The sequence below is a fragment of the Copadichromis virginalis genome, linkage group LG14 (genome assembly GCF_057382275.1).
Source record: "Copadichromis virginalis isolate Kocher_CV1m ecotype Utaka linkage group LG14, C_Virginalis_male_GT1.1, whole genome shotgun sequence".
Lineage (NCBI taxonomy): Eukaryota > Metazoa > Chordata > Actinopteri > Cichliformes > Cichlidae > Copadichromis > Copadichromis virginalis.
The window spans coordinates 35,744,424-35,764,900 of NC_140631.1; the positions used below are offsets into that span (position 1 = coordinate 35,744,424).

Here is a 20,477-nt window from a genome sequence, read left to right on the forward strand (position 1 = left end):
TTACCACAGATTTTTAATGTAAAAAAGCAACCCTCATGGTGGACTGCTGACTTGCAGAATATACACCGATACACTGATATGCTATTATATAGACTGATCTATTACTGCATTTCCTAATGCTCTTGTTAGTAGTACATTATCTCGGAACAATCTTTCAAAGCTCTGATTAAAATACTGACACATATGTCTGTTTGCGTTTATCCCATTGTCATTCCCATTGAATTAATTCCCCTGCCAAGAAGGAATTTCCCAAACAATTGTGCTGCCTTGGCTTAGTTTGTACCAACAGGCTCATCTGTTTTGCCTGAAGTAGTCAAAGTGAAGAGGAAAAAAACAGCTGTCTAGTCAGTGAAGAGACGCCTTGCCAGTTGAGCTGTGAAATCCACAAGTAAGCAGGATAATCTCTTTCACCCAGACCAAATATTATATCCTGTGATGGCAATTTGAATCATTCAATGCACACAACCTTGACCTATCAAGGTGTAATTTCATGTGACAGCAGCATAAGGTACGGTGAGATATCCTAAATCTCATCACACTGGTGCTTGGTAGGTATTGCCTTTTGTTTGAATGTCACTTTCCACCTGCAGTATATAAAGGTATATAGGCAGCATTGTCACATATTTACATAACTGTGTGAGGAGAAACAATGCAAAACATGTTTCTACTGTCAACTTTATGGTAGCAGGGCATTATTATGATTTACTAGTTTATCTGCCACGTGATAGCTTCTGCTATGATATTGCCTATGAGTTGGCATAGGGAGCAGATTCTGTTCAGCTCTTTTTATCAAATGCCACATGGCTCCCTTGCTGGAGGTGTTTTCTTTTTTATTGTTCAGTCGATTTAGTTGATATTACTTGAACATTTAAAGCAGTTTGCTCTTGATGAACTCCACTTCAGTAGCAGTTAAACTGTAGGTTTTACGAGATGTTCTTTCCTAAATCTAATTTGCAACACTCATCAGTTCTCCCCACTGATTTAGTCAAACACATGTGATCACATGATTACCTGTGCATGTGGTTGCCTTGTTACCAAAGCCAACTTTAACTTGAGGCTAGAGGCTCAGTATTCAAATTTCTGCTGCTTTTGGAAATTTTGTCTGCTCCACCAAGCCGTCTCCTGCTTACAAAATAATTTGGCAGATCGCTGCTACAGCAGTCCTCAGTGCTTTTCATTATTTAATCTCATGTCTGGCAGAAAGACTCAGGTGTCACTAGCATGGGCTCATGTCTGTTATCACATGATAGAGATCTTGACGCCCTTATAAGCTTGGTGTGGCAGCACACGGACCAGTTCTACACTTGCTGCAGGAACTGGTTGGATTGATTCTCCAACTCCCAGTCACAGACAGTGACAGATGTAGCTTCAGCGTGTGGAAAATGAAAACGAGTGAAGGCAGTGGGCAAATGCTTTACACCTGCATTCTTTCTAATGGCCAGAAGGGAAGAACGCCACACGTCACAAGTTTATTGGTTTTAATGAATACAGCACAGTGCTCATTTTGTAAATTATTGTCCCAGTTCTATGAGTGATAAGGAATGGTTTGTTGTGAGGTGAGACTACCTTGTGACTGATCAGTCTATACTGTGAGAACACAATGTTCCTTACTTTGTCAGTCGCATCCAGTTTCAAAACAAAAAGATAGCAATAACCAAAATCCTCATGTTGAGGTTTAACTAACAAATGGTAGCACAGTGTCCTTGTCCATCTTGTATATACTCTATATGTAACATATCTCCCAGCAAGCAGAACAAGTACTGCTGCAGTTACCTGCAATTTAAGACAGTGAAATTGGACTGTGTCGTTGAGATAAAAATTGTAGGGTGCAGCTTGTGTGTGTGGTGCAGGTATTACTCATGTTTTTAGGATCTGGAAGTGTTGCAGCTATTACTTATTGGGACATAAAGCAACCCCTAATAATGTAAATAATTGAGTTGTATGATGAGGACAGAGCGTTGCAAGGTTAGAATTAGGCTTGACAAGTGGTATTTATAGTTGGGCTAAGAGAAAGTCTCCAGGCTCCTGTGTTTGTGTAAACATGTACTGTATACAGTTGTAGTCGGATTTAGACATTTTACTTCTAAGAACTGTTTTGACAATAGATTGATAGGATGCCCAGAGGTGTTTTTAGCTTCCCACAATTGTCACAATCAGCATAAATCTGCCTAATCAGCCTAAAATCAAAACGGTTGCCTTTTGAATGAACCTCTGCCATCACATCATGGGAAAGTACTTTTTTTCCCACTTGGACAGATTACCTTAGACTGTCTCTCACCAGCGCTGACATGTAACAAGACCTAAAGCGCTGGTATAGAAGGCCTACTAGACCAGTCCTGTGACTGCACACACACAAGAGCAGCATGCATGCAGAAACTTGCGCAGAGATCTAGGCTTTGCTGTAATCTTGAACTCTCCCTTCCACAGTGACAGCCACCACACAAGACAGTGGTAGTACCTGCAGGGCTCTGTAGGAAGGCAGTTTGGGCAGCCTTTCAACGAAATGTTTTATTTTGCACACTGTTAGTCTAAATTACAAGTTGGGACAGCAACAGAGGACAATTTCCTGTTTACCTTAGGAAAAAAAAGTCCTGAAATGCTCAAACGGAGATCTGAGGCTGTCTGTCTTTTAAACATTTACTTCTACCTCATTCACTTTTGTTCCTTAATTTGTCTGATATTTTGGTGTTAGAAAGGTATATCAGAGCTTGTTTCTTGAAAACCACTGTCTATGGGAAACGCAGGAACACTGAATCTCTGCAGGTTTAAGAGTGAATATCTGGATTAAGATCTGAAAGTTTCAGCAAACAAAAGAAAAGTGCATTTTAGCTCATTTTCAGCCTCGACTTCATTCCTTCATTGCCGTTCACTGTTTCCTGTGTTTGCAGTGCATTGCAGTAGTTATCTCGCAGACTGAAATAGTTTTTCTAACTAGTGTTGACATTTATCAAATTCTGTCTTTTTTTTTTTTGTCTGTGTGGTTGAGTTGATCATAGAGCTCACAACAACATTTGCAGCTTTGCATTTGAGTTGTTTACAGCTGATTTCAGATAAGTTATGTATTTATTTATTGTGGGAAAGTCCTTCCAAATAATCAGTTTTTATGCTTTTATTTGTTTTTTACATATAAAAAAAAAACCCTCCCCCTCTTTTTATGGCCACAGTTATCATGAATCAAGTAAAACAGTTTGGAATTGGACAGATTTTTTATTTTTTTAAGGTATAAGCCTAATATGTCTCATATTGGTATTAAGTAATGGTTTGTTTTTGTTGTTCTGGGAAATGTCAGATGTCTGATGATAGATTTATGCAACGGTCACATATTTTCTGCACCATGATCCCCTAATGCCTCCCCGCCCACCTCCAGTCTTCCCAAAAACACACACATTTTCCTTGGTTGGAGTCAGTGAGCTCTGCAGTGTTTTCTGTGTCCGTCTCCACCAGCGCAGGGCTACACAGACCTTATTTGGAATGTCAGAACAGAACTGATAGGAGTGGGAGTGAAACAAAGCTTCCCACTCATTTATTTTTTCCTCTTACTTTTAAGTCCCTTTTCAAACCGAATCAGCAGAGGATTGTTTCGTAGCATGAGTGCAGATTAGTGTGACTGCTCGCCTATCCAAATGCATGTGTGTGTAATTTAAGCGAAAGCTGAGAGAGATGGCAAAACTCAACAAGTATACCCTTTTCAACTAGTGGATTTTTCAAAGCTTTCTCCATTGAAGCGGTTTAAAACACTAAATGTGTTTTCTCCTCTCTAAAAGCATGAGGCTTATCAAGGCCTGGCTGAGTGAAGCAGCATTAGTACAGCATTAACCACTCAGCCCAGGTTTCCCACGGGATATAAAATGGATCCTTGTTTCACTAGGAAATCGCCATACCAATGCTGCCGAAGAGCACTTTGCTGTAGCCACACCAGATATTGACAAATGTTATTTCCTGATTGGGAATTGCAATCAATGCACTTGAAAGGGAGCATTGAGGAATTCATAATCATAATAGATGAGTGATATGGCATAAGCAGGGCAAAAAATATGGTGCAATTAAAGATTATCTCGTCAAAACTTAGTGCAGGTCCTGAATAATATACACAGTTAGCACAATAGCCAGTGAAGCTACATAATGGGTTTTCTTTGTAGTGGCCAGAGATATGACTGGAATGGCACAGGAGTGTGTTGCTCAACTCAGTACTGGCAGTGTTGGCTCTCACTGTGCTGCAGCTGCATGCTAAAGAGCAGCCAGATGTTTTAGATGGTGAAATGAGCCTAGTGTGCAGGAAGCGGTTCTGCATGCCATAGGAATCATCTTTGAAAACAGGAAGGGAACTTGTTCCCTGCTTATGTGCCTTTTCCTGTGGCATGACCGGAGGCAGGCCTTGTGTTTGGCGTTTGCTGGGGAAAAGGTACTTGAAATTGTTTGGTAATGGCCTTTAACGGGTACAAGTGTTACAGCACAAACTAGAAGAGCCTTTAACTTGTTCAGAGACAGGTTTTTTTTTTTTCCAGAAAAACTAAAAACATCTTATTATCTACTGTGTCATGTGTCCAAATTTCCACCTCCGCAGTAGTTACATTCTTGTGTACCGTTACAGCTAAACCAAAACAATGCATGGAAGCTGTTTTAATCAGTTATATATATATATATATATATATATATATATATATATATATATATATATATATATATATATATATATATATATATATATATATGCTTCACAGTCCTGGTTTACTTCTTCTGTGGTAACAAGCTGTACATCAAAATGAGCTACTGCAAATATTGCTACCCTTAAATTGAGTGTTTACATCAACAATGTGTGACATGACCCTATTAAAACAATGTGATAGTATGATAATTTAAAGATGACAAATTTACTGATGTTAACTATTCACATAATGTCATGGATGTCATAGGTGTTCTAAACAAAAAAAGAAAACCTCTCAAAACCCATTGTACACTACTCTCACAGCACCAATGATGGAGAGTCACAGATGGCAACTACATAACAAGCTAAAGAGTCCAGTTTAGATCAAAAATACAAGTAGAGGAATATGAATGGTAGGGCAGCAACTAGAGATTATTTTGGTAGTCGACTAATCTGCCAATTTGCAGAAAAGTAACAAGGTTACGTTTTGTTTCTGCTGAGCCCAGGTGGGGTGAATTGTATAAAACTTATTGCAGGTTTAAACCTTGGCTGTTACGATTTCTTTTATGTTCTGATTTAAAGTATGTCGACCCACCCACACCCTCAAGCTGTTTCTCAGAGTGAAAGTTGTTTCTCACTTTCTGCCCTTAAGCAGAAACAGTGCAGTACGTCTATTGAAAGAAGATAAAGGTAAGGTAAATTACACACTTACAGCACTTGGTATTGTACCAATGAGACTTTAAGCTGAAGAAGGACCTTAGCAATTAGCCAAGTTGATAGGAAAGCTCAGTGTCTGGTGACCAGCTCTGCGTTTGTTAAATGGATGGATGCTGTGCTGCACAGAAGGAGGTTTAATGGTGTTTTAAAATTTACTGTGAACAAACTTTAAGATCAGAACAGTTGAATCTAGAATTTCTTGCTTTGCACAAATTTATCGCACAGATACCTTTTACTGGAAAATAGAGTCGGATGCGATGCATAGGATTGTTCCTGAATCTGGGGAGCCCTCAGTCCTCCTCAGTAAATGTCTCTGTGGTTAAGAATGACATATAGATGAGAGGCGACAGCAGTGTCAGGAGCTCTGAGAGCCACATGGCCATGGGTGATGTGATGTGACGGCTTGTCACTGCGATGTCGGTGACCTGTGGTACGTCTGCAGTGGCACGGCCTAGCTGGTGTTGCGGTAATGCCTTAGTCGCAGCACTTAGACTCTGTCATTGTATCTGACAGAATATATATATTGAATATAGGCCATTGAAACTACTGCCCTGGGGAAGAATAATTAGTATTTTTAGATCAATACAAATGGTAGATTTACTAAAAGACCTTTTATATATTGTCATCCAGAGTTTTGCATTTCATTACATAGGGTGCCTGGTAATAGAAAAGAGAGCTGCATTGCTTGGCTTATATGAGTTCTTATGATGTCCTTGCATGTTTTTGGAGAATGTTCTCCTGTCCTTTAACTTTGGTGATATCGCATTAAATATTTCTGGATTGTGAACATGCCAAAGCAAGGACTAGCTATAATCTTTCCCTGTAATCTTCAGATTTGGACAGTGGGGAGCTCTTCTTTGGAAGGTAAATGTCTAACAGGATTTTTAGTGTTCAAGCTGCTTTTGATTAAAATAGCAAGTTTCTCTACGGAATGCTGGAACTGAGATACAGTAACTGTTTTAAAAAAAAAAGTTTGCCCTCAGTAAACATAATGGATGATTTCTCTTCAAAGGAGCTCTTATCATCTCTTCCCATTTCCCAGAGGCTGCCACAAAGCTGCCTCTTTTATTCCTCCTGCTGCTGCCGCTGCTCATCCTTCTCTCCTGCCTGCTCTCTGGAGGGCATCCTCAATCTAATACAACTGTGTCAGGAAGTATGGGGATGCAAAGTGCTGAGGAGCCAAAAGTAGCCCACCTCTGCAGTGTGCTGCTTCGTCCCAACACACACCAGCCTGATTAGGGAGGCACACCATGAGCCTGTGCTCACATTCCTGTGTAACCTTACGGTATATGAATTCAATTCAATGTAACTATCTAACAAAAGCAGAATACCTGAATTATAATAAAAAGACTTATTATTGCGTCTACTAAAGTTAAATTCCTCTTATTCTTACTTCTATGCAAATCCTATTGTTCAATGAAATGTTTGTATTGTGTGAAAGCCAAAGATGGCTCTTTAAATTTAAATTGAAGTGCAAAATTGTCGGTAGTGATTGAGTATGTTTTCTAGTGGTTGCTATGACATCACTGTTATCCTGGAGATTTTTTTTCTTTCTGTTTTGTTGAATAGTATCAAATACACTCTGCTTACCTCGCTACTCACTGAAATGTGCTGAGTAAAACAAACAAACACCGCTTCGATGACCCCACACACACACACACACACACACACACACACACACACACACACACACACACACACACACACACACACAGTATGATTTGCCTATATACTGCCTTGTGAATATAAATACCAAGTCTGAGCCTTAAAATAATGAAAATGTTCAAGTTATCATGGATGTTTTTTGGCTACACTATCATAGCTTGCAGCTTCCTTCAGCTAGTTCAAATTTTATAATTCGACGGAACCTTCCACAGTTGGGCCTGCAGATGAATTTTGTGTGACAGCTGATCATTGGCACTGGTCTGAAGGTTCTTATTTCTTATCTGGCAATAAATGAGCTGAAATCCCCTCTTGCAACAGTATGCAACCTGCTGAACTGCATAAATATTATGTCTCCCTAGGAACACAATAGTCGTATTTATTCCTTTATTTTGGGACTGTTTTTTTCCATGTCAAATGCCGAGAGGGAGGTCTATAGCTCTCTCAGGAGCAGATTGCAACATGTTTCAAGGCTCTGGTGAATAGATTAAAGGCTGGCAAGCTCAATCTCTCATTGAGCCACACTCTCTTACTCACACATGCGCAGACACAAAACCTGCAAACACTCTAAAACCTATACCCTTAAAGCATGTATGGCTCAGAGGGCTGTGCCACTGGACTGACAGATGGTACCATGAGGCTTGGTGTTGCGCCGTTGTGATGGCTCACCCGGAGCCCCATCCACACTGCTCAGCATCACTGCAGTGCTCAGCTTGACACACAAGCCAACAGCCTTCCAGCTCACATGAACAGATAGGCTCTGTTGACATGGCCAAGGTCAGGTTCCTCACTGACACAGTCAAAGATCATCAACAAACGTGAACCGGAATATGTTCAAAACTGAACTTATCGTTCTTAATTTCCTCAGGAAAATCATTTTTTGGAAAATTGTCTCCAAGCTTGGATCAGCGGCTCTGCACTGTGCCGTATTGGGTTCTTTTTCGGTTTACTATATCTGTGAGAACTTTTAATTTGATTTTCCAGCTTGTACTAATCCATTTTTGAAAAAAAATAAAATCCTGGTGTACACACTGTGCTAAACCTTGGGCCTGACAGTGGCTGAACGTTTTCTCAACACAGAAAATCAACGGCGCAGTTGCGCGTGCCTCTCTTAGATGATCAGTATATAATATATAGGTTTAAGCCGCTCATGCAGAAGGAATCTCTTTCAAAGTGATTCAGAGCATCTGAGCTCATTAAATGTTAATCAAAAAATCTATTTTGAGATCACTAGGAGATCAGTCATGAGGATTTCAGGTCAGCTGTGAGGCCACTGCATCCGAGTACTGAGAGTTGAGTGAGCAGGATGGTCCTTTTTTTGCTGTGAAGTGTTTGCGCTTGACGTTGGGGTTTGTCCCAATTGAAGCCAGTATCGTGACACATATGAGTGACTGAAGCATGAGAAAATCTCAACTGCAAAGTCTTGAGACACTTCATCCTTGAAGTTTGAACTGAACACTACTCCTGGCTATTTTTTTTTTTTTTTTTTTTAAATGGCACAGAAACAGAAATGAGGCAACCCTCTCTCACAGTGGCTTTTTGCAACACATGCACTGTCCTTTCCATTATTCATGATGTGTTTTCACTGACAGTGCCTTGAACCATGAGGAGTACTCCTGTCTGTCTTTTCCAGAAAGAGCCCTGTGGAATGAGAGAACATGTACCTGAGGTGCACACACTAAAAAAAAAGCCTGTTCTCATCTGGTTTTGGAGAAAATCACATGTCGTAGATTATGCGGCTCTCATTGAAGATGGAAAAAGTTCATATGGCTGATTAACTCATGGAGCATTTCCAGTGTAAAATTATATACAACTCCAGAGTTCCCTGTATTAAGCAGGAATCAAGCAGCCAGACTGCCATTAAGATGAGAGGTTTTTTTCTTCTCTAGACTCTAAGAAACTGTCTGCTGAGGTTACTTTATCTAGCAAAGCATGTTTAAATTATTGCCTCTCTTTTTGTTTGGTATTGGGTTGCATTTTATTTTGTTTCATTACTTTTTTAATTATTATCTTAATTACTATTATTATGTAATTATTATTATTATTATTATTATTATTATTATTATTATTTGTTTTGGTTTTAGATGCAAACCAATAAAACGTACATTACGTTTCACTTACCAGCCTACTTTGTTTACTTATTTGTCCCTGTCGAGAACATTTTTTAAATACTACTCTCTTTTTCTACTATTGAAACAATCCTTAATGCAGATTTCAAGATAATGTGGCAAATGTTGCACATGCAAGCCCTGTTGGGGCTGTTGGATGAGCTTAGATTAAGAAAAAAACAGATTTTTATAAGCACCTTGAAAGTGCAAATTCTCAACATACATTATTTTGCACAATAGGAGGCAAACATCCAAGAGAATGAAAACTGACCGTAGTTTTTTTTTTTGTTTTTTTCTTTTTTTGAGTGGATTCATACTCATCATAAAATGGAGCAAAAGTAAGGGTCTGCTGCTTGCATGTTGAATTTTCTCCTGGATATCTTTGTTTTGCAGTTGTGGTTTAAAAAATATGGTTTGTATTAGCGAGATAAAGTTAAATGCAAAGTCAGTGTGATTAAACAAAACAATGTCCCTCTGCTTTTAAGTGCATCAGCATTATTGTCATCATCCAGTTACTGTGTCGAAGCACGCATGGACATGTATTAGCATTTACAGGCTTGGTGAGTCAGAGATATTTGTACCTTGATTAACATGAACTGTTGTTAAGAGCATTAGTAGAAATAATATGACATGAACAGAGTAGAAATGTAGTGAACTGCAGGATTCGCTCCAAAGCCTCAAGCTATGAATCATCTTAATGCCAGCTAGTGGAAATGAGTCAAATTTGTTCCACAGTGAAATATGCAACACACTGATACTCCTCCTATGATCAGGCTGGTGTACAATTAAAACCATTTTGTTTCCATGCAGGAGTCGCATTAAAATATGGTCAGATAATCAGCCATTTGTATGAATGCATTTACACAACAGATCGCTTCTTAATAGACAGCCTTTCTCACTGTTGTTAAAGACTCATATTGGAGATTGTATTGTTTTGTTGACATGATGATATCTTCTCCTAAAAATATGACTCATTTTTGGAATAGTAAAATTCACAGTTAGGGTGTTAAGAGTGTTGCTGTGTGCTTAGTTAGTTCCACCTCTGTTCTTATTACCTTAAATGAAGACATGGGTAGAGGACAAAAGGAAATCAGATATCTGCACCAGCATGTTAAGCAGAATCTCAGCCACAAAGGAGAAACTCTGTATATCTAACGAAGCACAATGGATGAAAATATAATGTATGCAAATGAGGGAAACAGACAAAGAGCTTATTCTTCTCTCTGCAGTCTGTCGACTATATCAGATTCCTAACTATCTTCTCATCCCATTCAATGCGCTCAGGCTACATTATATCAAAACATTTTTCCAGTTCCTTCTTGCTGTATTGGAAGAGTTTAAATAAAACTGTGTATTCAAATTTTGCCCAATCTGAACGTGCATAGTCTTACCCTAATTTGTGATTGATGCCAGAATGAACCGTTTGAGAAATCACTGCTTTTTTTAACTTTAAGATTAGCATTTGTTAATTAATATGTGTGAAATTAGTCTTGAATACATGGTGTCACTTCACGTCTGTGTAGTGTATTCATTTTCAGAACTGCTTTACATTCTCTCACATGACATATTTTCCATTAAGTACAATAATTGAACTCTGGGTTTATCTGAACTGCATACCTGTTGGGGTTATTTTTGAGGGGAGGGGGTTGCTTACCTGGTGATAAAAAGGTAAATGTTAAAAGCCTTTGATATTTTTTTTCTGGGTTTAACTTCTATATGTTGTTTTTTGCAGATTCATGGATCTTTGCGAAGGAAGATTGAGGGGCATGCCCCAGGACAAATATCAAAGCAAAATGGCCTCTCCTGTGGTTTCCCTGGATCAGACTTTAAGCGGGTCCGTGTGGACCACAACTTAGCCCAGTCCCATTCTCTGCAAGGCACCTCAGCCATGAGCATGCAGAGGAAGAATTACATGATGCCTCATGCACTGGGGTCAGACATATTCAACATGACCCTGAAAGAAATGAAGAAAGAGCCCTCTGAGATCCAGTCTTGTGACCAGTCAAATGCAGAGATGATGTTTGACTTCAAAGATGAAGGTCAGATTGATCCAGAACTCCAGGATCTCTTTGATGAACTGACAAAGACGGTGCCTACACTGAATGACCTGGAGTTTGAAAAGATGCTAAAGCAGGATGATACATTTGGCTTGGATCTAGGACGGCCAAGCTCGGCGGGAGCAGCTGCCAGTCTGTGCTCTCCACTGGAGAAGCCGATAAAGACAGAGCACTCACCTGATTTTGGGCAGGCTCATTGTGGCTCACCACAGCTTCGACCCGCTTCTGCAGGGCCCACTTTCACATTGACCAGCACGTCTTCAACCACCACATCGCAAAAAGCAAACACTCAGGCAGGACACCCAAGGATGCCCTGTTGGCCTGAAATATCTCACGCAGAGCAGCTAAAGCAGATGGCAGCAAACCAGCAGCAACCGAATTCTCTTCTCCATCACCACCACCAAACCGCACCTGTGGCCCTGACCAGCTGGGCTCCTTCCATGAGCACCCACTCCTCCACCAGCACCTTCCCTCAAGACAATGTCTCTAGCCCACTCCCACTCAACCAGCAGAGGATTGGCTCTCACAATAAAGGGATCAACAACTGTCTCTTCAAATCAACCAGCCACAATGGCTCCAATCATTTGGACATGAAGGTTCTCAGCACCAAGCCTACATTGCATTTCAGCCCCAAAGTACCCCATTCTGCCAGCCAGCCCATGTCTATCATGACAAACCCAGTGAACAAGACAGAACAGCAGCAACAGTCACCTTCACCGGGCCCACATCAGCCACATTCAGGTCTTCATTTCCAGAACCAACAAATCCCCACATCAGGAGCCCTTTGTCTGCAAACCAAGACTGCTCACGGAGGGCTGCCTTTCAGACCGTCACAGCAGCGGCAGGTAAGGTCTCTGTCCAAAATTCCTTTACACACGATTGCCCTTATGTGAAAACACTATTTTAACTTTTCAGCTCTACAGCAGGACGGCTTCCACAATTAAGAGATTTGATATAACATGTGCCCATAGCGGCATATCAAGCATAGCTAGTGCCATAAAATACTGAGACCAGTATGGCTACTTAACATTCTGTTTGATCCACAGAATGTTTCATTTTTCTATTTTACTGCACTTTATGAACAAAGTCAATAACAGCACCGACTGCCTTTTTTTCTGTAGAAAGTCTAGTAACATAATCCAAAGCACAATCAAACGTACTGATTTAGTTGTCCTGCTGGCATCTTCAGTTTGCTTGCAGCAGCCAACCTGCTGTCTAAAACAGCTACAATGCAGCTCTGTTTATTCTGCGACTTTATTGTTCTTGCTAATGTCTGTGTGTGTGCGTTTGACGATGACACAGATTGCCAGAGCATGGTAGATTATCATGCAGGACTTCTAATTTCTCTGCTTGTCATGGTGGCTCCCTGTCAGGGCACAGATATGCACAGCGGGATTTGCTAATTGGAGGTTGTTAGCTACAAGGGACAAGTGGTGGAAAATGACAGTAATCTGCTTAGCCTAGTGCCGGAGGTTGAATCACTGATTTGTTATGATTGGAGAGATTTAGACCCTCCCCTCTTTCATTTTTTGCACCAACAATATCTGTAGCTGCCTTTGTGTGAAACGATAATGCGAGCCCCGCAACAGAGCTCTCGTAACCTCTACAGATCAAGGGAAGTGCTTGGGTGACTGGGAGAGGGTGGGAAGAAGGAGAGAGGGAGGGAGTTATGCAGACATGGAAGTAAACCAGGTAGGATCATGACAGTTACATCAACACATCAAAACGGGACCAGTTTTACCACTGCTAGAGCTATTTACACTTTAAACAGTGGCTGTTCATGGTTACCTTGAAACTACTTGACAAATATTCCTGATATCAGAAGCCTTACATAAATGTTTGAGGCAGAAATACACGGGCTTAAAGATTGGTAGATGATTTAAATAGACAAAGAAAAAAAGCATTTTCTGGGCTCAGATTGACCCCATTTCACAATATTTCAAATCTTTTTTCATAAACACAATGGATCATTTCAAGCAAATGTACTGGCTGCCGTAATAGTGACAGTAGTATTAGTGTTGCATTAGCGATAATAAGCATTTTTTATAAAATATGTAAGATGTGGTATCTAATTTAAAAAGGATTGCAGTGAGAGAAAAGGGGAAGACACTTAACAGAGCTGGATATCAAATAATGAAAAAGACTTGTGAATTTGTTGAATTATTAAACATTATTTCAGAGCTCCTTAAAGTAAAACCTCTTTTTAAAAGTTTGTGAGGGGTTAAGGGCTTGGTGAGACAGCTTTCCCAAAGAGATTCTTTTTTTTTAATGTGACCAAATAACCAGCACGTAGCTATGAATATGATAGGGTTAGAATTGAGGATTACAAAAAAGACCTTTATAATTTATGGACACTATTTATAATTTCAAGCTGAGCTAAAAAGTGCTGATAATGGTGTTTGTAAATTTTAGCCAGCATGTACAGGGTTAAAAGTCCAGCTAATGAGAGAGGGACAGCTTATAGAGAGGAGAAAAAGAGTGGAGTCTCTTCCCACAGTGAACTGAATTAGTAATGCCAGAGAAATAAAGGTCCTGAAAGAGTGCCCTGATCCCCTGTGTAACACAAGTAACTAGCAGTGGGCTTCCTTCCACTGCCTGAAGCTGGAGACCGTTATTAAAGCATGCACGTCCAAACATGTTTGAAGCTTCTTACTAATAATCAGTTTCTGAATCAAACCTGACGAAATTCAAATCCACCACTGTGTAAACCTCTGAGGTTGCACAATATTCGCTTCACCCACTTAAAGTACTCATACGAGTACATTCTGGAGCAGCATGCACTAGAGGACACTAATGCATTATGAAACCTGAGTTACTGTGGTTGGTGGCAATGCTGTCTCAAGGACAAAATTTTGTGTTGCTAGTTTCACCAGTTGTGTAGCTGTCTTGTGTGTTTTGGCTAAAGAAAAAATACTTTGGGGTGTAATATGAGTGCTAATAAAGAATGAGGCAATCCCGGTGTTTATTATTTTTAATTTCTGAAATATTGCAGCAGTGGAAAAAGTACTGCTTCAATAAAAAGAAAAAAGCTCTGTATGGAGTTTTCGCTTCCAGAAAGACCTTTCAGGGAAACAAAGAAAAATGGTTTTCTAGCACAAACTATGTTAGTGAAAGTTAAGCTTTTTAGTTCCTTAATGACTCAAGTCAAATAGTTACTGAATATTTTTCCATATTAAATATCTTTATAGCAATATAATGACCTATGTTTACATTTTTTTTTATTTCAAATTCAGTTGTGTACACATGCATTACAAATATTTGTCAGACAGTCTTATCCAAAGCGACATCTGTATTTTCTCTGCATCAGATCAAATGAAGACATTTGACAGCGATTTCATCATCCCATACCAATTCCTATTTTAATACGACACACAAACTTTCTGGAGAATACTGTCCTTATTGAAATGCATGAACCCAGTCGCCAAAGTAGCCGAATGCTCACAGTGCATGCCACATAATCTGGCTGCAGACCTGAGCTGGATGTCATAACCCGTCTAACACATTTCCTTTCTGTTTTATCACTACTACTACACAACTGTCTAGTAACGGCAAACATTGAGTAGAACTCAAAACTAAGGCAACATCTAAAAATAAAGGTTTACTCAAAGTAAATAAGGACTCCTCAACTTTTGTTGTCGATCTTGTGGCACCAGATCCTTCAGTTAGGATAAGAGCGGGGCCGTAGGGGTTGAGCCTACCAGGTCACTCCAGCAGTGCTGTGAAGGGAGTACTTGTTTCCTGGGAAAGGGAGCTGCGGCCAAGTCCAGATGCCGAGGCGCTCCCCAGGGACAGCATCCTGAGACCAGACTGGAGGAAGTGCAGTGTGAGAGCCGGCGAGGCTGGGCCTGGATCACTGTCAGCTGCCTGCGCTGCCGCAGGATGGGAGACTAAATCACTCCGCTCCTTCTCTCAAGCCCGAGCCACATGTGGTATTCATTTACAAAAAACTTGTGAAGAATGGAAGGGGGGAAAACATGGAAAACAGCTTTATGACACATCAGGATGACAGAGGATTACTCAGTTGTACACGCTAAAACACCCCTCATTGGGTCTTTTCTTACAACAAAGATGGATCAAGCTCTCTTCAGTTTACCTCTGTGGGGAACAAGTCTTTGAAGGTCACGTTTTCTTATAGACTCAGTAAATGGATAAAGTAAATCAAAACCAGTGACTCTGCTTTCTACTGTAAGAGGAGAAACCACTGTTTTGATGTTTCAGTCCCTGTGTAACCTCATTGCCATGCTTGGTTTGCTGTGTGGGTTGAACTCGGGCAGAGAAGGCGAATATTAGCTTACGTGAAGTGGCTTGTGACTCCTGATGAGTTTCGGCTTCCCTTAGTCTCTAATCCTGTCTCGTTACTTCTCCAAATTTCAGTCCATTCATTATCATTCACTAAGACTAGTAGACACACACGCACACACATATTCTTCCTTTTTTTCTTCAGAAAATCAGAAAGCTACTACCCTGTAGATATTCATTCTCTGCAAAGACTCTGTCCTTAAGTAGTAGCTTCTGGTAAATGCACTGTTGGATTTCTAATCCATTTTACCCTGGGAAACATTTTAAGTCAACACAATGACTGACACTGTATACACAGTATGTGTTGACTTGGATTTGGTGCACATTAACCTCCTTCATGACAAATGTTCGCACTTGATGCAAGCTTGTGTGTTGTGAGGGTGTCCACATGAAAGGCTAGTTTTATTTGGAGCGCTTGGATGGTCGTCACAGCTGTCTAAAAAAGCTAAAGAAAATATGAAATGGAAGGACTGTAACATCTTAAGCACCATGGTATTCACATGGTGAAAGATTATCTGCAACAACAACAAAAAAAGCATACACTGAGCACAAAACTTTAAACAAAAAGCTAGTTTGGATCTCTCAATTCCTGCGCCGCAGACTACAACATTTTAATCAGTGATAGTGTCAGGAGCCAAATGGGTTTCTAGAGGATGGAATGCCTCCTTGCCAAAAACAACACAGTGATCAGTAAGGGAGAGCTTATTAAATGGAGGTAGTCATGGTGCTGGCGCTTAACTTCCCATCGGCACACATTTCCTGCTGTCTCAGGGATTCTTTCCACTCTCTTTAGACACAATTATCAGGGGAGAGGCAGGCCTTGAGGATGACTTGAACCCCCCGCACCTCCCCCAACAAAAAAAAAAAGAACAGAAAAAAAAGCCCCCTCCATTTTTCCCTTTTTCATCTGCAGAGGGAGTAGCCTTGACCACATTCTGGAGGTTGAATAGCATCTTTGAAACAGATGTATGATGTCTTGTAGAGTTTCGCCCCCTACTGGCACGCCTGTGTTGTTGCAATGTTTTGATTTTGTGCTTTCACTGAGAGTAATGTAAGACCATCCTATTGTCTCTTTTTCAAAGGGTCTTCCTGCTGGTCCAAGGCTTCCCACTAATGGAAGCTTAGGAGTCATGTCAGCCCAGCCACAGCCACGACCCCCGGTCCCAAACAACCAGCAGAAAGGGCCTCCAAAAACACAGGCCATGCAAAGACAGCTCAACCAACCCCAGCACACCATCGGCAATTCAGTAAGCTGCATTTACATCATACCGTTTTCACTGATTAATTAAGACTGTTTTGATCAATCATATGAATATACTGTTTTTACTTTCAAGGACAAAGACAACACACATGATCAGTTTAGTCGTCACCTGACAAGACCACCGCCAGATTACAAGCAGTCAAGAAGTATAGCTGGAGTTCAGCAGGGAAACATCTTCCCAGGTACTTTAAATTTCTAGTGATTAAGGAATGCTTTACATGCTAACAAACAATCTTAATAAAAAAAACTTTTTTTTCTTTGTTTGATGTTTCTGCAGGTCGAAACTCCTCCCAGTGTCCTAACAGTGGCCCTGAGAAGACCCTACAGTCTTGTCACCTTGCAGTTGGTTCTGCTTCAAAGATGAGTGCTTCACCATCAGACCGTAGATTTTCTATTGGGACAGATTGTCACCCCAGTTCTTGTGTCAGCCAATGCCAGCAGCAAAACAGTCACAGTCAAATTCGACTGAATCCGAGTAAACCCAGGTTCCAGGGCCCAAACACACAAGGAAAGTCTTTTGGGATAAACAGTGTGGCAGGTGTACAGCACCAGAGATTGACATCTCACTTGCGTTCCTCTGTGCCAGGACAGGGTGTAGGAGGGTTGGTGACAAATGTCAACATGGGCTGGGGTTCAGCCAACAAGCAAGTGACACCTGGACTCTGTATTAGGCAGCTACCCAACCCACTACAGTCCCAGGGTGTGCAGGACTTGCCGAACCATCCATTCCAACAGAGACACATTGCCCCTCCCAACCAGGTAGCACCAGACATCAGCATGCACACTCTAAACCCTCCACTAAGAGACATAGGCCAGAGAGTAAGTCAGGCAATGATGGGTTCTCCCTCAGCCGTGGGAAACCTTAACCAGGCCTCACCTGAACCGAGGATACCAGCAGGGAACTTTACAGAGCCCAGTCCCAGCTCTAGCAGCTACCATAATAACAGAACTAACCGTCTGACCTTTGACTTCCTCCCAGAGGGGGACAACACAGTTCCGGGAATCAATGCAGACTCAGACTTCATAGATTCCCTGCTCAAATCGGGCTCTGGAAATGATGACTGGATGAAAGATATCAATTTGGATGAGATTCTTGGTAGCCACTCGTGAATTTGGGTCACAAATGACTAAAAATGGACCCACAGCTCAGAGCTTGTAGAGGTGTAAAGGATTACATTTGTAAGTAATATTAAAATGGACTTTTATAGACTTATTATTACCCAGATATACTGAATTGCTTTGTATTGTATTTACTGTGAAAATCAATTGTGTTCTATGTACTCTGCGTATTTCTTCCTGGTGTATTGGCCAAGAAATTGCTTTTCTATGCAGTCACTGTTTTTGTGGTCTGTGCTCTGTGCTGTCTTATAGAGTAAAGTACAAAATTCACACTGTGAAAAGAAAATATTGCCATTATTTTCCTTTTCATCCTGGTTTGTGTTTCAAAGTCTAGCATCACGTGGTATGAGCTTTCCAGTGTTTTGCTGCCAGACACAAGCAAGCTTGCAAAAGCATTTTTTCCCCTTTACTTCCTTCTTGTTCAAACTGTTTCATCTGTGGTAGTTACAGTTTAAATTATGTAACCATTATTTTTTTTCATGTTATATTTAATAATTATTGGAATAGTAAGTAGACATTATATTACATGTAATTAATAAAATTTATTTGACTCAAGTTGTGCTTTTGTTGACTTTATTTAATAATGAATAGTTTGGTTTACTACATCTCATACTTCCAAATCAGCGCATGTAGATACTCTTAATTAAAGGATGCTTTGATGTTATGTCCCACTTTACAGGGTTAGTGTGTTGAAATGACACACTTTAACCCAAATGGCAACCTTTTCATAAAAATAAACAAGTAGTGTACAGTGCTTAAACTTAACAAAATACTTTTTAGTGCCTTAAAATATTTAAGGCACTAATGAAGCTTTTTCTTTGTTTGTAACTACCCCAAATCTGTCCATGCAGCTTTTGGTACCTAAAGCTAACCAGCAAGTAAAAGCAAAAGTGAAAGTTGGATGGAAACAAGTCAGCAGAGTGAATGAATACCAAAGAAACAAAATCAAACTGTTTTCTTCAGGCTGACAAAAATGGTATTATGCATATTCATTTTGTCCCCAAAACAGACAAGATATTCTGGAAGTCATATATAAATCAAACGAGGACAGCCTTCTTTCATCTTAAGAATTGTCAAAATTAGGAACATCCTATCTAAGAGTGAAAGAAAAAATACTGCATACATACACATAGTCCTTCTACTCTGGACTATTTTTTATTAAGGTGTCTCAGTACCACACTGAGAGAAGTGAGGCGAAAGTGTGCGATACTGAAAAGAAAGCGAGTGATGATTGCTGTATGATTTTTTTCCCCCAAACATCAGCTTTTAAAACAAAATGTTCAGCACTGCCTGAACTGAAACAACCATTATTCTAGATAATTACACCTGCGGATGAGTGTTGCTGAGGGACTGTAATATTGTTATGTAATGATGATTTGCACAAAATGTCATTGAACCCTACAAAGCAGATATTATATTGGTTATGTATTTTAGCTAATAACGCTCATGATTAAAAAATAAAACGAGAAGCCTGGAAATTTGTTTACAGTATGTCTTGTCTGAAGTAAAGGCACAAACAATTATAATGATTAAAAAATGTTTCAAAATGAACAACTTACAGAAAGTAAGTCTCACCCCAACCGGTTGCGGCAGATGACCACCCCTTTCTGAGCCTGGTGCTGCCGGAAGTTTCTTCCTGTTAAAAGAGAGTTTTTCCTTCTCACTGCCCCCAAGGGGGTCATATGATTTTGGGGTTTTTTTGAGTTTACGCAGATGTTTTGCATTGGAGGTAGTGTAAGGTTCATGCATTAATCTAAACTCTTTGGCCTGATGTAAGACCCAAATTGGATGTATTATGATACGATAATGCACTGGCATGTAACTGTCCTGTTCAGTATCTGGCACAGCCTCTCGGTCAGGTAAGCCAAGTATACTTTACCGATTGCTTTGAAAGACGTGTGACCATCAACAATGAAAAGTTAATTCAAATTCCCTAGGAGGAATTGTTTGTGTTCTTTATATTTTAATGTTTTGGGTCCAGTCTATTCTTTGTTTTTGATTTTTGTTGTTGTTGGTTTTTTGCCATTGTCTTGCTATTTTCAGAGTTATCTTTCCAGAGTTTCAGTAGCTAAACTATTAATTTGGTGAAAAAAATACAATAAAATATTAAAAATAAAATTATAAATCTTTGCATAAAATTTCATATATAGACATTTATAAATACAATAAAATATAGAAAACAGATGTGTGCAGTACACAGGTTCAACAACATATCAGCATAAGAATAGAATAGAATAGAATAGAATAGAATAGAATAATCCTATAATTGTCCCACAAGGGGAAATTTGGTTACTTAAATAAGAGCATTTATTTAAACCTGGTAACAATGCTAGTGTTTTCCCCCCAAATACCCCTGACAGCATAATGCCGCTGGAGGCGGAGCTAAACGTGGGCAGTCAGGGCTCTGTCGTGTTTTGAGGTTGATGGTGTTCGTTGTAGTTACCTACTGTGAACACAAGAGGGAATCAACATATCCTTCTGTTCAAGTTAACCTTTCAATTCCAAGGCTAGGGTTAGGGCTAACCCTTGGGTTAGCCCCAAGGCTGAAAGTTTCAAAAACCTTTAGGTGGGCGTCGGTTTAACGCGCTGTTTAGTTTGCGTGACGTGAC

General features: G+C 40.1%; 1 protein-coding gene across 1 annotated transcript in view; it reads left to right on the forward strand.

The window, feature by feature from the left end:
• The window catches only part of maml2 (mastermind like transcriptional coactivator 2), a 33,481-nt gene extending 15,058 nt beyond the window's left edge, over positions 1–18,423 (forward strand). The window contains exons 2-5 of the mRNA XM_085430652.1: positions 10,865–12,034; positions 16,571–16,735; positions 16,823–16,931; positions 17,027–18,423. Coding sequence (XP_085286778.1) covers positions 10,865–12,034; positions 16,571–16,735; positions 16,823–16,931; positions 17,027–17,859 — 2,277 coding nt within the window. The 3' untranslated portion in view covers positions 17,860–18,423. The remainder of the gene's footprint in view (positions 1–10,864; positions 12,035–16,570; positions 16,736–16,822; positions 16,932–17,026) is intronic.
• Positions 18,424–20,477: the final 2,054 nt, after the last annotated feature.